The 21,853-nt window shown below is 35.2% G+C and overlaps 1 protein-coding gene across 8 annotated transcripts in view; it reads left to right on the top strand.

Moving 5' to 3' along the window:
• LOC150095188 (NHL repeat-containing protein 2) overlaps nucleotides 1-21,853 on the top strand; it is a 239,799-nt gene that overhangs the window by 123,789 nt on the left and 94,157 nt on the right. For all 8 annotated transcript variants that reach the window (XM_090410046.1, XM_090410044.1, XM_090410041.1 and 5 more), the window contains exon 6: nucleotides 11,323-11,422. In XM_090410046.1, the coding sequence (XP_090266172.1) occupies nucleotides 11,323-11,422 (100 nt within the window). The remainder of the gene's footprint in view (nucleotides 1-11,322; nucleotides 11,423-21,853) is intronic.

The following is a 21,853-nucleotide window of genomic DNA, read 5'->3' as shown; positions in this document are numbered from 1 at the left end:
TTATTATTATTATTATTAATATGTAACACCTCCAGGAGTCTGAAGACTCATCGAGGGAGGGTATCTACTCTACAACTCTCCGTCTCCACCACTCAATCCACCATCTACAATTAACCACAACTACACCAATGCCACCTACTGTCCACCACTGGTATTTCCATAGACAATCACAAACATCCATGCCCACGGTGGGATTCGAACCCACAGCCTTTTGGCTGGAGAGTGAATACGCTAACCATTCAGCCAGCCAGGCCAGCTTTCACTTTTCACCTCAATTCAGTCTCATGCAAATGAACAACCAAAAGACCAGTTGAAACTTAAGTGCAAAGATGACTGATACCCATGTGGTTAGCCTTATTTGAGTTAACTGCCTTGAGTTGTCCTTCTTGGCTGGGATTGCTCTCCAGTCATCCCCTGCAATTAACCATAAGACCACATTGAACGTAGATGATGGAACCATTTAAAAACTTCTCTCATTGTAAAAATAGAAGAATTTTATCTCCCCTAGTGAATATTGAATAATTGAACTTAGCAAAAAATTTGATATCTCCTAGAATTCTTCTTTCTAAACACGAAAATTGTCTGACTGAACAATCAGATTTCTATAATACAATGTTATAAAGCATTTGTATGTCATATTGCTGGTTTTCAAATCCATGTTTTTTCTAAGTTTCCATAAATGGTATTTTAATTCATTAATTATAAAAATCAGAATTCTCTTCCCATTGTTGACAGGTGGTGGTTACTGCAAAAGAATGTGTTCTGTTGTAATTCCAACACATTACATAATCTTGTCCCAATATACAGCAAGAGGGCAGCTGTAGAACACATGTTCTGCTGTTTTCAATCGGTAAGAGATGTTACAGATTGGATTTCTGATGTAAAAGTACCTCCATTTGATGATATTGACTTTAAAGTGGTAATGTGTAATTCTCCAAGCAAGATCTCTCCTGTTTGAGTATCCTTGAAACATTAATAAGTTATGAGACAGTGTTGTCGTCAGTATGGAACTGTGGAAGTTTGTGGTGAAAGAAGTTAAAGATTTCTTTATATACCAAATTTTACTTATTTTAATGGAAAGAATGTCAAGGCCAGAATGTTGTAGCAATCTTAGAGTTAAGCAAACAATGTTGTGGGAGCCAGACCCAGAAGTGATACCAAGGTTGAAGTAATGCAGAAGTCATATTTCCATATACGAGTGGTCAAAAGGTGTTACACCTTATTACTAAAATACTTTGAATTAGAGATAGATGTTGAAAGTTTTTTCTCTTGATTATATGGAAATATGACTTCTGCATTACTTCAACCTTAGTATCACTTCTGGGTCTGGCTCCCGCAACATTGTGTAGTTCAACATGTAACAATGTTGAACTACAGAGTACGAATTATATTCTTGGTTTCATTTTTATTGGTGATAAAGATACCTTTCCTATTCAGTAACTGGTACCATGGGACCAAGGATAGTTGGTTATAATTTCCTGCTCTGTAGTTCAACATGTAACCTTTCCTAATTAGAATATCAATATAATTAGCTACTTCCCGGGAAACATGGCATGATCATTGTTACTAACTGGAGGTAAACTGATGCTATGAACACATCTAACACTTTGACCTCAAGTTCTTTCTTTCACATGCTGCTTGAGAAAGTTGTCTCACAAGAACTAAATAAATTCAGTTTCATTCTTATCATGAGATTTCTCTTCTACCCAGTCAATGTTTGGATAATCAGTCAGTCATTTGGATAATCAGTCATTTAGTGCCCATCAGGGTAATTTGGCCATTCATTTCATTGTATCCTGCAACTGAACTGCCAGATCAGTAGCAAAGACCTACCACATATATTCCATTCTGTTATCCTCCACACCAGATAATCTGAAACTCACTGCTACCTGGGACATTATTGCCATTATTTCTTTCATGCATTTCTACCCTAACTGGACTCAAGTCATCGAATATCATTAGTACTCCACCTCTCCTATCTCTTCTGTCACTCCTAAAAATGCTATACCCCTTACACTTGATCCCAGTTACATCTGAATCTGATAGCCCGATTTCATTAATGCCATCAGTCTTAGACCACAAAGTATTCAGTTAAGTAAGGAACTCAACCTCTTTGATGTTCCTCAGATCAATAGATCTGATGATTAAAATAAATTTTAGTTATATCACTAGATGGCGATTTTTTGAAAGTATGCATTAACTCTACCCTTTCCAGTTCACTGAGTAAAATTTGATAGTGCCTAAATGACATGCATATGCTTGGGTGCACATAAAACACTTTATCCACAAGTTGTTGTGCTGTAAAATAAACATTAAAATGAAACAAGCACTCAATATTTTTTACTTTCACCAAATTTTAACTGACTTATTTGCTTATTTATGTATTAAAGATATCTTTTGTTTCCAACTAGTCAGAGAGATAGAACAAGTCTTCCAGTTCTTCCTCTAGTCTCATGCAATGTAAAAAGATATAATTAGTGCCAAAAGTAAAAAGATGTGCAGCAAAATATTCCCTTTTCACATGTTGTGCATGATACACTCTGCCAAGAGATTGCACTCACAGAATACAAATAAATGTCTATCACAGTCAACTGTGATAGACATTGTCATTAGTAAAGATTTGCAAAGCATGGAGAAAGTTCTATAAAAGTGGTGGGGGTTTATCTATGGAGAGATGTGAAAAGCAATATACTTTTTGGCTGAAATGAATTGTGAGTAGGCACAAACCATATTTTCTGATCTTAAAAAAAAAATAGTTGCATGTTTGCATGAAACAAGTTACGGGTGGTTTAGGCATTTTAAGAATACAAATGGAATCAAATAAATTCTGAAGCATTACAGTACCATTCATTTTTGGGGAAAGCATAGTTTAGGCAATCATTATGGTTACTACTCTTTCTTTTAAGGTTACATGGTGATCAGCATTCATATTTACAAATTTAGGGACACAAAACACATCTTGAAATGATTATTTTACTAATTATTAATAAAATAACACTTTACGTTTTGACCCTTGTATTGAGGTCATCATCAGAAGGATACATGTGTATAGGGAACCAAGCTACATGCTCTTGCACTCTATACTGGTAAATTAAATCTATGCTGTTAATTAATCTTTTTCTTAGCCTGACCTCTAGCGATAATTAATTAAAATAAAATAAAATAAAAATTGAAAAAACAAACTTATAATTAATAAATAAATTAAAGAAAAAACTACAATAAACTCTGCTAAAGTTATCATGTATAAGATTTAGCTTTGAGCCAAAGAAAAATCCCACTACAAGAAGACTTGGTGAAGTGTTCCCCCCCCCTTAACATTCCATAGCAACTTGAACTGAACAGGTCCTGAAGAAAATAATAATATAACAATCTGAACGGTACAAATTCAGAAGTAATGGTTCTGGAGATTATATCTGAAAGAATTCCTTTTTTTTTGTTGTAAGAACTTCAATAATGACTTTCTCTGGAGAATTTCCTCCTTCCAAGGAGATACACATCCCTTTTAGCATAATCAACCTGAAATTATATTTAATCAAGATGTCATCCCCTAGAATCAGTTTTATGTGTGGGAGAGAAACTTTGGATAAGACCAAAAACTCATGCCAAACACAGAGCCTGAACTCGGGTAGGTACACTCTTAAACACACCGACTTTGTTGCGCTAGTTGTGGAGGAATTAATCCCAGATATTCTTACTGATTCTCTGAGGCAAGTAACCTTATCCTTTACATAGGGCTCTATCAGCTTAAAGTAGTCCTCAGAAATAATTGAGGTTTGGGATCCAGTGTCCAATAAAGCATCATAATGCTTTCCATGGGCAATGCCCCTTATCATCATTCCATGAGGTCGTTTCTTCCTTCCCTGCCCACTTTTCCATGTTCTGTTTGCATATATATTGGATCTGGGTTCTTCCCTATAATATCTATCAAATCGACCTCTACCTTGGTAGCAATTGCGAGCAAGATGCCCACTCTTCTTACAAATATAGCATCTGGTATGCTCTCCTCTATCACTTAGATCACTGATGGTCCTGTGATTTGATGAAGGAGTTGCTGATTCTTTGGAGGTAACATCTGCTAGCCTTTTCATGACGGTGTCTAATCGGTCAATGAAGGTCTTTGCATCGTCTCAAACTCCTAGCGAACCAACCTAGTAGTTATCAATTTTAGGCTCTTAGGTCTTCACGGACACTGCTTCCAGCTTCCTCATCACCTTATCTAGACACTCCATAACGGGTTTCTGGAGAAGTTCTACTTCTCTTTTTATCATAGATTTGATGTCATGTGTTTCAGAAAGGAATTCTGTCACTTTATTTATAGCTTCATTACAGTTGCTCTCATTTTGCTTTCTTACTCTAGATTTCTCCTTCTCTTTATATTCCCGTTCCTGTTCGATTTTCCTCATGTTGTTACGATCTCCTTCAACCAAGTTAACATTGCAGGCAGCAGATGTGGGATATAGGTCCCCAAGGTGTTATAATGTGTTATACCCTGATAACACATTGTTATCAGGGTATAACAATGTATCCTTCTGATGATGACCTCAATACAGGGGTCAAAATGTCAAGTGTTATTTTATTAATAATTAGTAAAATAATCATTTCAACACAGGTGTTTTGTTGTCCTAAATTCATAATATGAATTATTGTTACTATTTGAATGATTGCTGTGTAAGTTATTTAAATTGCCTTTCACTACCAGTGTTTGGATTGTAGATGGTGCTAGTAATTATTCAGTTTGTTCAGTTGTTAGTTTTGTAAGGAAAGAACTGTGGTATTCTTCATCACAGTTCTTTCAATGTACTTAGTTTGATGGTTATTGCAGTGTTTATATGCTTCTGGCCCTTGGAGGATGATATCCTTCCTAGAAAGAAAGATAGGAATGGATACATGTTATTAATTTTTTATCAACCTTATGCCTGAGAGAGATCCCATGACCTATGACATTACAGTGCTGGGTGTGGGCAAATCATTAGAGAGAGAAAAAAGTAATTTGTTGATATGTTTCTTGAAGACCTGTAGGTTGTAATCAAGAAACAATAGGGGAAAGACTGTTCCCAAGAGCAAAGGTATAGAGAATGAAGGAAGAGGATGAGAAGTTGATTTGCTAAGTCTGGAGCTGAACTGTATATGGGTGTGTTGATTGACCAGTAAATGTTTCTGTTCATACATGATTTAAAGAAAGTGAAGAGATGGTAGCGGCTTGTTCAGTGGGACATCATCCATAAATATACTTAGAGAAAATACTTAATGCAGCATGACATCATCTATGGAAGGTAACTGGAGGAAGTCAGTGAGTGAGAGAGAGAGAGAGACGAGTCATCAATTAAGTGAATAGCTCTCCTCTGAATATAGTCTGGCATTCTGAGAGAGGGATCCTAGGTGAACCACTCCAAATGTGAGAACAGTATTCTAAGTTCAAGTGGATTTTAGATTTATAAAGTGTCAGGAGTGAGTTGAACGGGGGCGGGGTAAGAGAAAGAAAGAGTATTGTTTAGAAACAAAAGAATACCAACCTTTAAGAAGACTGGCAAGCAGAATGCCAAAAGTGAAGAAGAGTTAGGCATGGTCTTTTTTCCATTTGTGAGCTTTAATACCACTAAAATTGCATTTTAGTGGTATTAAAGCTCACCAGATTCTCAAGTGGCAAGGAGATTGGTATAAGGTATTGGTTATAGATCTTGATGTCTAAAAAACTACAAGGTTTTGAGAAATGAAAAACAGGAATGGAAATTGCTGTTATCAGAAAAATTATGAGTATAATTAGATGTCAAAGATCATTGATGTACTGGAGGGAGAGCATAGGTGAACGCACAGAGCTCTGGGCACTCCAACATTGATTTAAAAATCTGATGGAAGGAAACCATCTACTATAGTGGTCGCCAAAGTGGTCGATATCGACCCCCAGGGATCGATTCGGGCTCGGGGGTCAATAGAAAAATATAAGACATCATTGTACGGGTAATATTTAATTCGGTTAACTTGGATTACCTTCATCCTGAATGACAATGCAATTAAGAGTGAATCGTGGGAACAGTGACATGAATAGGACCTGTAAGATGGAGCAAGGTCATGAAAATAGTTACAGAGGCCAATCATGTAGGCCAAAATGATGTATATACCAATAAATGGATGTCCCTGGTTCCCGCCCATGGTACATCCTATATATACCTATAGGAAGATTGTATTATTATTATTTTGTTATCTAAATTAAATTTTATATTTTATATATATTTATCCCTCCTATCAAATATGTAATGTTAATAAGGACGTCAAAAACAAAAACGTATCCCTTTGACGTTAAGCCAATATAATAATATATACTATATTATGCATACAAGAAACACTGTAACTATAAAATAAACAATCTAAAAACTCACATAAGCATCTTTTTTTGCTTGTCCTGTCATAATTACGTAATAGTAAAATAGAGGGGGTCGATAAAAAGTCAAGAAACTCTTGAAGGGGTCGACGGTCAAAGAAGTTTGGCGACCCCTGATCTACTATGACCTGCAGTGAATGACCACAGAAGAAGCTGGCTATCCACACTCACAAAGGGTAGGAGGAATACCATAAGATAGTAACTTGGTAAAAAGGCTAACTATGCCTGACTTGATCAGATGCCTTGGAAACATGAATAGTAACCACTTGAGTTTCTCCAAATTTTTCCATTGCTTGTATCCAAAGGTGGGTGAGATTAGCTAGGTGAACAGCTGTGGAGTAAGAATGAAGAATATCAATGATCACTAATTGGTGATCATTGATATTCTTCAGTGAGTTCCCAGGAGTGAAGCAGTTGACTGTTGACCTTTTCCATTAATTTTGATTTGATGAATAATTTTTTAATTGTGGTCTTTTATCTCCCTTTTTTGGGAAAATACTGGATGAAAGTTTGCTTCCAAGCTGATGGATATGACAGCTTGAAGAAGTGATACCAAGTGGATGTTAGTTCTGGAATTCAAGTTTTTAATACAATTGGAGGAATACCATCTGGGGCAAGTGACTTATTAATATCAAGGCTGTTGAGTTTTTTTAATATCCTTCTGGTGAAAGATCAGAGGAAGCATAAAATGGATAGTTCATGGAATAGTGGATGAGATTTGTCTTGGTTGTCTATACAAGAGTTAGAAAAAAAAAAAAGAAGTACTATTTAAATTAAGAGAATATTAAATCCCACATTGTTTTAAAACCGAATAAGAAACTCAGAGAGTTTCATGCCGAATATAGTAAACTATAAAAATATCGGCGAATACTAGCGTGAGCCAATGCAAGTAGTCCTAGTACATAGTACAATAGTGGGCAACTCGTTGCAAAGGTAAGTAAAATCATAAATAATACAATCTTTCCTCTAATAATAAATTTAGTTTAATCCTTTATCCGAGTGTAATACAAATACAAAGTTTGCACCTGAAGTATCTTCAGGACTGAGGCAACTCATGGTAAAGGTGGACCAAGCTCTCATCGCTCCTTATCTTAGTATCTTCCATAATGCAAAGAAGCACATCTCCGTGTGGACATGTATAATGCTATGCATTAAGGGAAGGGCCACTACCCAGACCAGTTTCGACCATTATTGAATGTTCAAGTACAGGTCGAACTCCAAAAACTCAGTTTTGTTCCCCTCAGTAACAGGCTCACCCTGCCACTGAGAAGACTCTCAGTGTTGGCTCTACCCCGTGGCAGGCTCACCCCACCACCGAGCAGAGTCGCACATTTGATCATATGTCATCTGAGGGGTAACAGCAACAACCGTGCCTCATTTAACTTCAGGATACAGCATTGCCATTCATTACCCCCCACCCATATGGAAAATTTTGAAAATAATGCATTAAACAACTATCATAAAAAAACGAAAATTTGGCTTCGTTATGTAGACGATATTTTCATCATATGGCCAGGAACAACAGAGGAACTCACTGCTTTTAAAGATTATCTTAATAATCTACACAACAACATAAAATTCACTTTGGAACAAGAAGAACATAAAAAACTTCATTTTCTTGATATCCTAATAGAAATCAATGAAAAAGATAATAGATTATCTTTCTCCATTTATAGAAAACCCACCAACACAGGAAGATTTGATTTCTTAATGCGGCCTCACCCCAGGCAAAAAATAAGTTTAGTAAAAACCTTAAGGGATAGAGCTTACAATATTTCCAGCACAGAAAAAAAGAGAAATGAGGAATTACATTATTTAACACAGATCCTCAGAAAAAATGGTTTTGAACCTAAGATAATCAAGAAAATCCTCAACACACCTCCTACAAGCATCTCACAAAAGCAAGATTTCAAGAACGCAATCACGCTACCATACATCAAGAATGTTACAGATAAATTGGCCAAATTACTAAGCAAACATAACATTAAAGTTGCTTTTCTTCCGCTAGAAAAAATATCAAGATTTCTACATCCTTCAAAACCTCCACATCACCCTTTAAAAAAACCAGGTGTATATAAAATTCATTGTTCCTGTGGCATCTGCTACATAGGCCAGACGGGAAGATCAGGGGAAATTCATATGAACAAACACCAAAAAGACATGCAAAAAAAGGAGAGAACACAAATCAGGCCTAGCATCCTACACAATTTCCACCGGCCATAATGTACTCTGGCCTAAAACAAACATGTCTTATATTGAAAAAAAACTGTTTCACAAGGAAATTTAAAAAAGCTGCTAATATGCTTAGAATTCAAACGCAATGCAACAAAAACCAGGGCCTAATTCTACACCAAGTTTGGTCAGCATTGATAAAAAATATACCTAAGTCAGACCTCGGACAGTGTGAACGTGAACAACGGAACGTGACAACATCCAGCATTGTTCAAACTTAGCATGCACAGATTCTGAATTCGAATTTTTTAATTTAATGAATGGTTAGACAGCCATAACATCATAGAATGGACTATTTTGAGTAATTTCTCATTTCTTGTGTTTAAACTTTTAGTTACCTTTAACCCCTGAAGATGTAAGTCAAACGATATACGAAACTTGTTGGGTTTGTTTATTTTAATTTATCTTAATAAACATGTGGTCGCAATACCGGAATCTTTCTTTTAGAACTAGGTCAATTTGCTCCTTTAAGCCAACCTTCAGAAAGAACTGTACAATTAAAACACCTTTAAAAAAGAAAATTCTTTTAAACAGGTTTGGTTTTTAAATTTGTTGTTTATTCTAAAAAAACTATGGTCAGCCTGGTCTAGCTGACCATGTCTTGGATGCCTTGCACAATCAAATAGGAAAAACTACTATACTTCACTTCACTATAGCAAATACAAACTTGAAAAAACTTTTCTTTTTTTTCTTTTTTTTTGGAATTAGCAACAGATTTAAAAAAACCAACTTAATCTAAATAAATAAATGGTTGTGTTAACAAATTAACACAGTGAAAATAGTGAATAATAAATTTTAATCGCCAAACATCTTAACAGGAAAATTACAGATCATCAGTGGCATCAAGCAGTTTGAATACAATGTAGAATATGAACAATGGATTATTTAAAATAGTAAGACCAACATGATGTTATGCACAGAACAGTTGAAAAAATGGATAACAGAGGAAAGATTTTGGAAGTTTTTTCCCACTTGGTTAGACTATAATAAATTTAGTTTAATCCTTTATCCAAGTGTAAGCTAACAAAGTTTGCACCTGAAGTATCTTCAGGATTAAGGCATCTTGTGGTAAACGTGGACCAAGCTCTCATCACTCCTTATCTTAGTATCTCCCATAATGCAAAGCACATCTCCTTGCGGACATGTATAATGCTATGCATTAAGGAAAAGGCCACAGACCAGTTTCGACCTTTATTGAGGTCTCGTCAGTGGGAGCGAGACCCAGAGGTGGTGATACCAATGTGGAAGCAAAGGAGAAGTCATATTTACCTATACAAGTTGCCAAAAGGTGTCTCATTATTATTAATCCTTATTATTAAATTACTCTGGATTTAGAGAAAGATGTTGGAAGTTTTTTCCACTTGGTTAAACTATAATAAATTTAGTTTAACCCTTTATCCAGTGTAAGCAAACAAAGTTTGTGCCCACAAGGAGATTTGCTTTGCATTATGGGAGATACTAAGATAAGTGATGAGAGCTTGGTTTACCTTTACCACGAGTTGCCTCAGTCCAGAAGATACTTCAGGTGCAAACTTTGTTTGCTTACACTTGGATAAAGGATTAAACTAAATTTATTATAGTCTAACCAAGTGTGAAAAAACTTTCAACATCTTTCTCTTAATCTATAGTAATTTAATAATAAGGTGAGACACCTTTTGGCAACTTGTATAGGTGAATATGACTTCTTCTTTGCTTCCACATTGGTATCACCACCTCTAGGTCTGGCTCCCACTGATGAGACCTCAATAAAGGTCGAAACCGGTTGGAAGCTTGGGTGATAAATGGCAATGCTGTAACCATCCTTCGTAATTGCCAGTCCTTCTTTTTGTTCCCAAAATTTGTCTTGATACATGAAAAACGTATTTTTTATGCAATGTTTATATAGTTCTACAATGTCCGGTGGAAAAAGTCTTCAAGGAGATTCACTGTTTCATTTCTGGGAACATTTATAAAGAGGCTGACTACATCCAAACTTGCCAAGATGTCTGAAGGTTCTATGTATGTATCCTTTACCTTCTCAATAAAATGTGCACTGTTCTTAATGAATGATGTTGTTTTTCCTATGTGTGGTAAAATCATATTAGTGAGGTGTTTTGCAAGATTTGAGGTTGGAGAGTCTCTTCCGTCCACTATCGGTCTTAAAGGAGTATCTTTCTTATGAATTTTTGGTACTCCATATATCCTAGCTACTAATGGGTGTTTTGATTGTACAGTTTTCTTCAGTTCAATGGGGTATATTTTTAATTAGATCATTGCTTTTATTGTGAGCACGCCAGGTGGGACCTCTGACCTAGTTCTGTCTGTATTGTTTAATTGTGCTTAATATTTTATCAAGCTCTTGGTGGAATGAAGCATTAATGCAGAATCCTCTGGTGGTGGATTTACAGTAGACCGAAAGTGATGATTGTTTGAAGAGAGGCATGTGATAAGAGCATCAGTGATAATAATATATATATATATATATATATATATAATATTACTATTGTTATTTTCAATATTTTTTGAATAAATTGAATAAGATTATATTGGTTAAGGTGGCTTTGGAATGTGTTGAATCAGAAGGCAGAGTTGGGTGAAAAGTATTTGAAATTACTTTGTTTTTCCTAGCACCTGACATCTAAATGTACATTTGACTTGTATTTCTTTCATTATTACAGTATTTTGTGAAATTTATTTAAAAAATATATAAACATAAACATTTGAATCTTCAGGATCTGACGTAAGTGAAACCGATGTCTTATATATTGCAATGGCTGGAAGGCATCAAATATGGGCATATTTTCTTGAAGACAGTAAATGGTTTAAAGAAAAGTAAGTACTATTCAAGTAATTAATACATTAATCGTTTGTGATTTAGAGAAAATTCAGTTGTATTCACTGTTGTATTCACGTAATTATTTATGTGAATAAGAAATCTGAGGTTCGTCTGTTTGGATGGAAATGTACTGAGAACTAGACGTTATGGAGGAAGGATGAATTTTTATAGATATGGGCCAGCATGCATGCATGTGCAGTATTCCTGCTGTACAGTATAATCCATTGCTCTTACACACTGACCCACCTGAATATGTATGAAAAGGCACCTGGCTTCTTAAGGATTCTTCATAGTGACTGTCTCAGTATTATCCCAACTAACTGTGTTTCAGAGACTGTAACACTTGCTCTAGTACACACTTGTGATTCTCGGTTGTGTTAACAGTTCATGGTCTCCCCAAATGCCCTTTGCATTGCAGCTGAATACTTCTGCAATGTCAGAACCTCTTGATTAAGGCAATGATGACATATTGCTTGGGGCATACTTACAGAAATGTCAATCTGCTCACAAACATGATGTAGGCTTTGTTGGATTCTAATTATGTAGAAAATAGAATAAATGTTATTTGATTCAGAATCCAACATGATTTTCCGTCACAAGAACTATATTTGTAAATATTATTTAATGTAAATAACATAAATTATAATTGATATCATATAACTACCTTAATTATGTCAAATATTTAATTGCTTAATCAAAGAAATGTGTTAATGGTAAATAGATTCTGTATTAAATATTATTAAGCTATTTATTTATTGTTATGTCAATATTGTAAGAACTTATATTTGTAATTTAACTACGCATTTATTGAAACGCAAATATTCTATTTATTCTTTTTGTGAAAGTTTAACGTTATGTAATAACTGAATGTAGTTGTATAGCCTAATGTAACATTCGCGAGAATGTTTACATTTATCGGTTGTCATAGAGACGCGTGAAATAAACGTGCACGAGTGAAGGGAGCGTGGGCAGAAGAAGAAGAGAAAATATATACGTAGTAGAAGGAGTCGGAACGGAATTTTGGAACTAAAAGGTAGCAAGGGGGTAAACTAGAGAAGTAGAAGTAAATAAAAGGTTCTTAAGGGTAGGGGTTGAGTGGATATTTTTTTTATAAGTGAATCTTATAGTTGGCTGAAAGCAAAATCAGCAGTGGTAATAAAAGGAAATTAATGCCGTAATCGGATAATTTAGAGAACTGGACATTCAATGAAGAATTCTGAATAAATCCAGTCAGTCTAGAATTACGACTTATTTCTATACTACCATAAAAGGAATTGTACGGAGTTTAACTAGTTGATGAGTGATAAACAAGAATAATTAATGTACCCTATAGTTGTTGTCTGGAGTTATAAAGCGTGATTAATAATGTTTTAGTTATAACCTTGGAGAATTCTTATAAATGTGTTTTGCAAGTGTAATAAATATAATTTGAAAGTGTGCTCACAAAATATTGGAAGTACTGAAGATTATTTCTGGTAAGGACAGTCATATTAGTTTATTTCGGTGTATGAAGATTTAAGTATTAGTTCCGTTGCGCTGTTTCTAACGTTAACTGTAGCATATCATCGAGGCTGAGAGTTGAAAATATAGTTACATTGAAATGATATCTACCGTGGTTAGTGCCTGTTATGAGTTAATCATAGAGTGTAGCTGAGAGATACATAGAAACTGATTAAATAAGAAATTCTATTGTAATAAATTGAGTAAAGAAACTTTGTGATTCTGAAACTGTGAATTTGTATGTGAAAGTTTGGAAGATTGAATTAATATGAATGACGTGGCCTGATGTACTAACTTGACTGAGTTGTCATATTTAGAAGTGGAATTCATGTATTTGTTATATAACCATATATTAAATGTTTTGTTTGTTAATTTAAATATTGTGTTTGCCTGAATTTCTTTTTACTGCACCGTTCACAAAAATTCAAATCTAGCGGGAATCCCAGAAAGAAAATAAATACTTCGGCCTGAATGAATGAAAAGACTGCTAACTAACTTTGAATTGATCGTACTATTTCATATAGACTTATCTAAGGATAGAGTGGCGCAGTATAATAGAAATTTCTCTACCCTTGGATTAGTGATCAATTTACAATTAGTTGTGTTTATTTAGGTGAAAGTGACTTTTAGCAAGGTGGCGGATTCGAACGTCAAGAGAACACGTCACGACAAAATGGCGCAGTTGGCAGGATGTGATTTAATTGATAGAAAGTAATTTAACAGCTGTAAATTAAGAGATTGAATTTAGCTTTGTAATAATAATTGTGGAATTGCTCCCTGAAAATTTAGAAAGTAAAATTGAATAGATCACAATGAACTGGTTGTAATCAGAAATCAGGCAAAGATAAAGTTTTTTTTTTTTGAAATTAAAGGATTATATTATTTGAATTAATACTCCAATTTTCACTATGGCTGTTACTTCAAATTCAGAGATGGAAGACAGTGAATTTTTTAGAAGTATGAATCCCCAACAAGTAATTCCCCAATTTTCAGGAGAAGACTCTGATGATGTGTTATCTTTTTTTACTTATATTGAGAAACTTAGAGAAACAGCAGGTTGGACAGACTTTCAGTTGTTGGTATTACTTAGAAACAAACTAGTTGGTAAAGCTAAGACATATTTTTTTTCATCTCCTATACTTAAAGAAACATTTGACTACAAAAAGTTTAAAGAAGTCTTACTATCACAATTTTGTAAACGCAGGAGTGTTGGACCAAATTTGTGGAAGCTACAGAGGATTATACAAAAGGACAAAGAATGTGTTGGTGATTTCTACAATCAGTTACTAACTCTCTCTGAAAGTTTAAATGTATCCAATGAAGACAAACCTCATTTGGATTGGGCAGTCTATCAACAATTTAGACAAGGTGTCAGACAAGAACTGAAGGAGACAGCCTATAAGAAGAAGATAACCTCACTAGAGGAATGTCTTGTAGCTGTCAAGGAAAAGGAACAGATGATTGGAGACCTTTGCCCTTCATCCAATATTGGACTTGTAAACATAGTAGAAACAACTGATTGTTCCATAGGAGTAAATAAATCCTCAAAAGAGAATAGAAAGAAAGAAGATGAAAGGAAAATCATTAGAGAGAATCCTATTGATCATAACTGCATGTCCGACACAAAAGAACAAACCAACAAGAAATTATTCAAGGAAGTAAAAGACATTGTTCACCAGGAAGTAGAAAAATTGCAACAGCCAATGAAGAATAAATTAGATGAAGTAATAAAAAAATTGACAGAAATGACTGTAGGATTTCAAGAAAATTTCAATCCCACAGCAGAACATATTAGTAAAGTTGTCAAACTGGAGGTTGAGAAGCAAAATAAACCAATATTGGCTAAATTGAATAGAGTAGTGGAAGCCCTGGAGAATGTTTGACAGCAAATTCCCATTGATCCTCAACCTCAGACAAGGAGAAAATTTCTCAGAGATGATGGAGATCCTCCTAAATGTTTTAATTGCAACAAGATTGGTCACATCGCTAGGAATTGCTACTTTAATAAAAGAAACTACTCTAACAGCAGAAGGAACTCTAATTTTGGACATATTTCTCACAGAACATATAATAAAGCTCAAAATTTCCCTAGATCAAGAGAGTTAATGATGAAGGTTACAGGATGTGTCAAAGGTCATAATTGTAACATTCTATTTGACACAGGTTGTAATGCCTCAATCATCAGTAAGCATCATTTCCTAAAGTTAAGAGATAAATTATGGAAAGATGTCACCAATTTAAGGAGACCTGTAAGAATTTCCACTCTTTCTAATTCGAGATCTACAGCATATGAAAAAGTTCGTGCACAAATTTATATACCTGGCATCAACCTCGGTGTATATCAAGATCTACTGATAGTCCCTTTCTCTCCTAGCTTAAATGCTCACATAATATTAGGAACAAATTTTATGGAGAAGCATCACTTCTCTTGTGACTTTTCCAGAGGTCAAATATCCATAATGAATAGAAGAATACGTGTTAAAAGAAACAATAAGTCTGAATGCACAGGAACAAGGCAACTAACAGGAAGATTTTGTGTGCCTAATCAAGAAGAACAACCTAATGAAATGCAATCATCTGTGGATAAACAAACTGTGAAAAATACTGATTTAAGCTCTACCATACTTGATCAGCCTGTTATTCAACTTGACACTGACTTGACATCAAAACTTCAAGTATCTGATTCTGAGCAAGAAATTTCTACTGAGAATCAATTACCAGCTGAGATTAAATTTACTAAGGTACCAGCTTTGCATATTAGAACTGAAAATATGAGAAGAGGAAACAATTACAAGGACTTAAATAATTACAGAAGGAAGACTAGAAGAATGAATTACCAAAATAGAAGATATGTTACAGTCAAATGTAATGACAGTGAGAATCTAAGTAAAGACGGAGAAGATAATACATGCGTTGTAGAAAACACAGGACGGAGTTTCATCCAAACAAGGTATAACCTAAGACCCAGAAAAAAGGTAGTAGAAGTCTGATTCCACCACCTAAAGGTTTAGAGTGAAAAATTTTTCTTTAAAGAAAAATTTTTCAAAGGAAGAGTAAGCCTTTGTTGGATTCTAATTATGTAGAAAATAGAATAAATGTTATTTGATTCAGAATCCAACATGATTTTCCATCACAAGAACTATATTTGTAAATATTATTTAATGTAAATAACATAAATTATAATTGATATCATATAACTACCTTAATTATGTCAAATATTTAATTGCTTAATCAAAGAAATGTGTTAATGGTAAATAGATTCTGTATTAAATAATATTAAGATATTTATTTATTGTTATGTCAATATTGTAAGAACTTATATTTGTAATTTAACTACGCATTTATTGAAACGCAAATATTCTATTTATTCTTTTTATGAAAGTTTAACGTTATGTAATAACTGAATGTAGTTGTATAGCCTAATGTAACATTCGCGAGAATGTTTACGTTTATCGGTTGTCATAGAGACGTGTGAAATAAACGTGCGCGAGTGAAGGGAGCGTGGGCAGAAGAAGAAGAGAAAATATATACGTAGTAGAAGGAGTCGGAACGGAATTTTGGAACTAAAAGGTAGCAAGGGGGTAAACTAGAGAAGTAAATAAAAGGTTCTTAAGGGTAGGAGTTGAGTGGATATTTTTTTTATAAGTGAATCTTATAGTTGGCTGAAAGCAAAATCAGCAGTGGTAATAAAAGGAAATTAATGCCGTAATCGGATAATTTAGAGAACTGGACATTCAATGAAGAATTCTGAATAAATCCAGTCAGTCTAGAATTACGACTTATTTCTATACTACCATAAAAGGAATTGTACAGAGTTTTACTAGTTGATGAGTGATAAACAAGAATAATTAATGTACCCTATAGTTGTTGTCTGGAGTTATAAAGCGCGATTAATAATGTTTTAGTTATAACCTTGGAGAATTCTTATAAATGTGTTTTGCAAGTGTAATAAATATAATTTGAAAGTGTGCTCACAAAATATTGGAAGTACTGAAGATTATTTCTGGTAAGGACAGTCATATTAGTTTATTTCGGTGTATGAAGATTTAAGTATTAGTTCCGTTGCGCTGTTTCTAACGTTAACTGTAGCATATCATCGAGGCTGAGAGTTGAAAATATAGTTACATTGAAATGATATCTACCGTGGTTAGTGCCTGTTATGAGTTAATCATAGAGTGTAGCTGAGAGATACATAGAAACTGATTAAATAAGAAATTCTATTGTAATAAATTGAGTAAAGAAACTTTGTGATTCTGAAACTGTGAATTTGTATGTGAAAGTTTGGAAGATTGAATTACTATGAATGACGTGGCCTGATGTACTAACTTGACTGAGTTGTCATATTTAGAAGTGGAATTCATGTATTTGTTATATAACCATATATTAAATGTTTTGTTTGTTAATTTAAATATTGTGTTTGCCTGAATTTCTTTTTACTGCACCGTTCACAAAAATTCGAATCTAGCGGGAATCCCAGAAAGAAAATAAATACTTCGGCCTGAATGAATGAAAAGACTGCTAACTAACTTTGAATTGATCGTACTATTTCATATAGACATATCTGAGGATAGAGTGGCGCAGTATAATAGAAATTTCTCTACCCTTGGATTAGTGATCAATTTACAATTAGTTGTGTTTATTTAGGTGAAAGTGACTTTTAGCAAGGTGGCGGATTCGAACGTCAAGAGAACACGTCACGACAGGCTTGGACCATTTGCTTTACCAAACTTCATATGAACGAAAATAATGAGCAACAATAAACATCTCTTCTTTCAACATCAACACCATTGCTACAGCTAAATGTAATGCTGCAGACTCTACATCTGCTCTTCTATTAACGGGCATGCATTCAAACAGTATATCTCATACTGTGTTTACTGAGGCAGTGTCGAAGTTCAATACTGTTTGCGCCATACTGTAAAACAAGTTTTTAGAGGTTCTTTTTCTGGACTAAAAGAAATGCATTTTCTTAATTCTGGTTTATTCATGGTAAAAAAATTTGATGTATATCAGTTTCATGATTTAAAAACAAATGAGCAGCTTCATGCTGTCCAGTTTTCTTTCTGCTAAATATTCACATTGAAAGTTAGTTGCTAATTCCTTAATGAAGATAAAGAATTGTGTAGTTGTTTATAAGGATTTATTCTGTGCAAGATATTTTACAGCAAGAAATTCACATCCTATGCCATTGAACTCAGTCTTGAACCTTTGTTATTGTTATTGACCTAGTTAGTTATTCTACCTTAACAGCCAGTTTTGAACATGCATTTAAACTTTTTTTTACACTCCCCATTGGTAAAATGATTTTTAGTAGTTTCACTGGAAAGAAAGTGTTCTTGAGTTAGTTTGAAAAGTTGATGTAGTCTGATTGTATTTAATCACTATTTGTTGAGCCCATACACAGGAGGTTGGTTGGTCAACCTATGGTACATTAGTACTGTGTATGGATGGTGGGTTGGGAAAGGAGGAATTTGTTTACATTTGATTTGAATGACTTTAAATTGTATTCCTTGGGAAACACAGCAGGTGGGAGACTGTTCCACAGTGCAGCAGTTGCAGGGATGAAGGAGGAGGAAAAGAAACTTGTTCTGTTTGTTTCTAGGTGAACTGTGAAAGGATGTGCAGCAGCTGTACGTGTTCCAGTGAGTTTAGTACTAAGCGGAGGAATTATGATGATATATCTGATGAGCATTTCCCATGGAAATATTTGTAGAATATACATACTGCAGAGACCATACGTCTGTGTGAAAGAGGGCAGAGGGAGTTGGTAAGGGATGGATCATTGATAAGTCTAATTGCTCTCCTTTGTATTGAGTCGAGCATTTTGAGAGAGCTTTTTGGGGCCCCACCCCATATGTGAGAGCAGTATTCAATAGTTGGGCGGATTTGTGACTTGTATAATGTTAATAGCTGTTCGGGGGTGAAGTAATGTCTTGAGCGATCCACCTACAGAAACCCTGGGTCAGACCGAATGATGGTAGTTTGCCTAGTAAGCCTTTATGCCAGACCCGATCAAAGGCTTTGGAGATATCTAGTGCAACCACTTGAGATTCGCCAAACCTCTCCATAGCCTTCGTCCAGAGATGGGTGATGTATGTGAGTAGATCGCCTGTTGATCGACATTGGCAGAATCCATACTGGCTGTCATTTATTTGGTGAGGTCTTCAAGATAGTGTAGGAGTTGGGAATTGATGATTTTTTCCATTACCTTTGACAGGACTGAGGTAAGCGAGGTAGGACAGTAATTTGAAAGGCAGTGACTTGTCACCCTTCTTGGGGATGGGCTGAATATAGGCCAATTTCCAGTTTGTGGGATAGATACCAGTGGAGTAGGAGAGTATGTATAGGTGACATAGGATAAGGGTCAGTTCTGGAGCACAAACTTTCAGAACAATTGGGGGAATGCCATCGGGGCCAGGAGACTTTTTTGTGTCTCATTTGGACAGTATTTTTCAGATCTCATCCTGGCAAAAGGATATGGGGGGGGCATTGTATGTTGGGTGTCTGGAATGGTTGGGGGGGGGGGGACATTTACCATTGTCAGTTATGCATGTATTTGAAGCAAAGTATGAGGTTAGAAGATTGTCTTTTTCTGTGGGTGATGATGCAGTAGAGCCATCGGGGTGGGAATAGTGTTGGGCAGAAATTACGGCCAATTACTTTGGCGAGAGACCAAAAGGCTAGGCTGCCGTTTGGACAGGCTTCTAGTTTCCTGCTTTTTGCTCTTTTGTTTTGCATGTATTACATGTAGTGCATGTAGTGTTGATTGTTTTTTTGCATTTATTACGGGCTTCGGTGTAAGCTTTGAAGGAGGATGGGGGTTCTTGATTTCAGCCAGTTGTGGTATGTCTGGTGTTTAATCTCTACAGCCTTGGCACATCTTTTGGAGAACCAGGGTTTCGTTAGGGAATGGCAGTTCAGGGTGCTGTGTGGAATGTCTGTATTCATGCCGGTGAGAATTACTTTAGCAATAAGCTCAGTGCATATGTTTGGGTTAGAAGGCCGGAAGCAATAATCCAACCATGGAAATGCGGCATAAAAATTGCAGAGGTTGTCCCACTTGGCACTGTTATAGTGCCAAACTACTCTTGTGTGGGAGTGTCTGTGTAAACGTTGCATGGGGGAGGAGATAAGCACTAGGTTGTGGTCGGAATGGCCCAGGGCTTACTACTTTCACTGTGGATTTGGAGGGGTCATTGGTGAGGAAGAGATCTAGGGTGTTTGGGGAGTGGTTTGGGTTATCTGGTATTCTGGTTGACATCTTGACTAGTTGTGTAAGGTCATTAGTGATGGCAAATGTTTCGGCATCTCTGCCTGCAAGATCCTTACTGTTGTTAAACTTGTTAAATTTTTTTAGTAGTGAAACAATATGCTTGATTTGGGATCAGTTGAGATATTTTAAGTACTGACTGTAACATTTAATTTCATAATGCTTATTTGCATATAAAGTAAAAATCGCAAACTGTTTCTATTACAATTTTTTCTGATTAATGCATATTGCTTATTAGCATACCCAGATTGAGTCGAATTTCACAATTTCTAACATATTATTATTATTAACCCTCCATGGAGTCGGTAGACTCATTGTGGGAGGTTCATTCAATTTACAACATATTTATCATAGAATCTTAAAATCCTTAACATTCCTTGCATTAATAACACATTGTGGTAATGCATTCCATTCACTGATAATTTTCCATGTAAAAAATCTCCTCCCACTCCTCTTTGCCACACTTTTACATAACTTCCAGAGATGACCTCTGATTCTTTCCCTCTCCCATTCTACTCTTTTTATAATCCCCTCTGGATTAATCCAGTAAAATCCTCTCACTAACTTAAACATCTCTATCATACAACTCTTTTCCTCCTATCCACCATATGAGAAAAAGACACAGGTCAAAGCTGAAATTGGGTCTAAATGAAAAAAAAAAAAAAGCAATTTGTAAGAACACTGCTTATAAGATTTTGACTTTATCATATCTAACAGATCTGACAGGAAACAGAGTTACTGGAAGTCTATTTCCAGTTTTGTCTTTAAAAGATATTGTTAGCAAAACAAGTGTTCTCTGCCAGGTTGGCAGGAAAACGATCCAGAGGAAGACCAAGATATAGGTGGATTGATACCATACAACGTGCCTTAGACGATAGAAATATAAGATCTGATAATGTTGGAGTCTTGACAAGTAACAGACTGATTTGGAGGAAAATTGTAGATAGTAAGTTAGTAATGATGTAAATGTTTCATGTAGTACTATCATATCCTGTACACCCCCTTGAGGGTACATGGCAGGAATTTGATGATGATGATGAAGATATTGTTAAATGGAACCAAATGAATATTTTCGTTTGGTTTCGTAGTGATGTGGAATAAATTGGACAGCTCCACTGACAAGTCACTAAGATGATAACTTGCCTATGGAATTATCGATGTAAGGATAAAATTAGGAAATCTTTTCATAATTTGAGAAATGAGCAGATGAAGGAGATATGATAAAAACATAAAGTTAACTAAAGTGAGCTTACAATGCATATATATATATATAGAGAGAGAGAGAGAGAGGGGGTGAGATTTTGCAGCTTATTGCTGTCAGAGGTAGGACCTCCGGTCACTCTAGAATTTGGCTTGTTTGTGATTAGGAAATGTGAAGTTTTTTTTTTCCATGATGAGTGATGAATGTACAGAGTGGGCTGCTGTTAGAGGTTGCGAGTGCATCTCACTGGATTTGTAAAAGGAGAGAGACGATTTGTATTTAAGTATGACCAACTAAATTAGTCCTCCTTTGATGAGTCTTGGATAAGCATTCATAATAATAATATTAATTGTGCAGATTCTTTATCTGCGAGGATGATAAGATGGGGTAGGATGCTTTACTAGTGCCAGGCTTTAACAGGATGCCGGCTATAACTGTTTGCTTATACTCCAGAAC

Source organism: Typopeltis vanoorti, chromosome 20 (assembly GCF_054136105.1).
Source record: "Typopeltis vanoorti isolate ZY-2024b chromosome 20, IOZ_Tvanoo_1.0, whole genome shotgun sequence".
In the NCBI taxonomy this organism is placed as follows: domain Eukaryota; kingdom Metazoa; phylum Arthropoda; class Arachnida; order Uropygi; family Thelyphonidae; genus Typopeltis; species Typopeltis vanoorti.
Note: the sequence above shows the minus strand (reverse complement) of the source record. Positions and strands in the feature narration are given on the sequence as shown.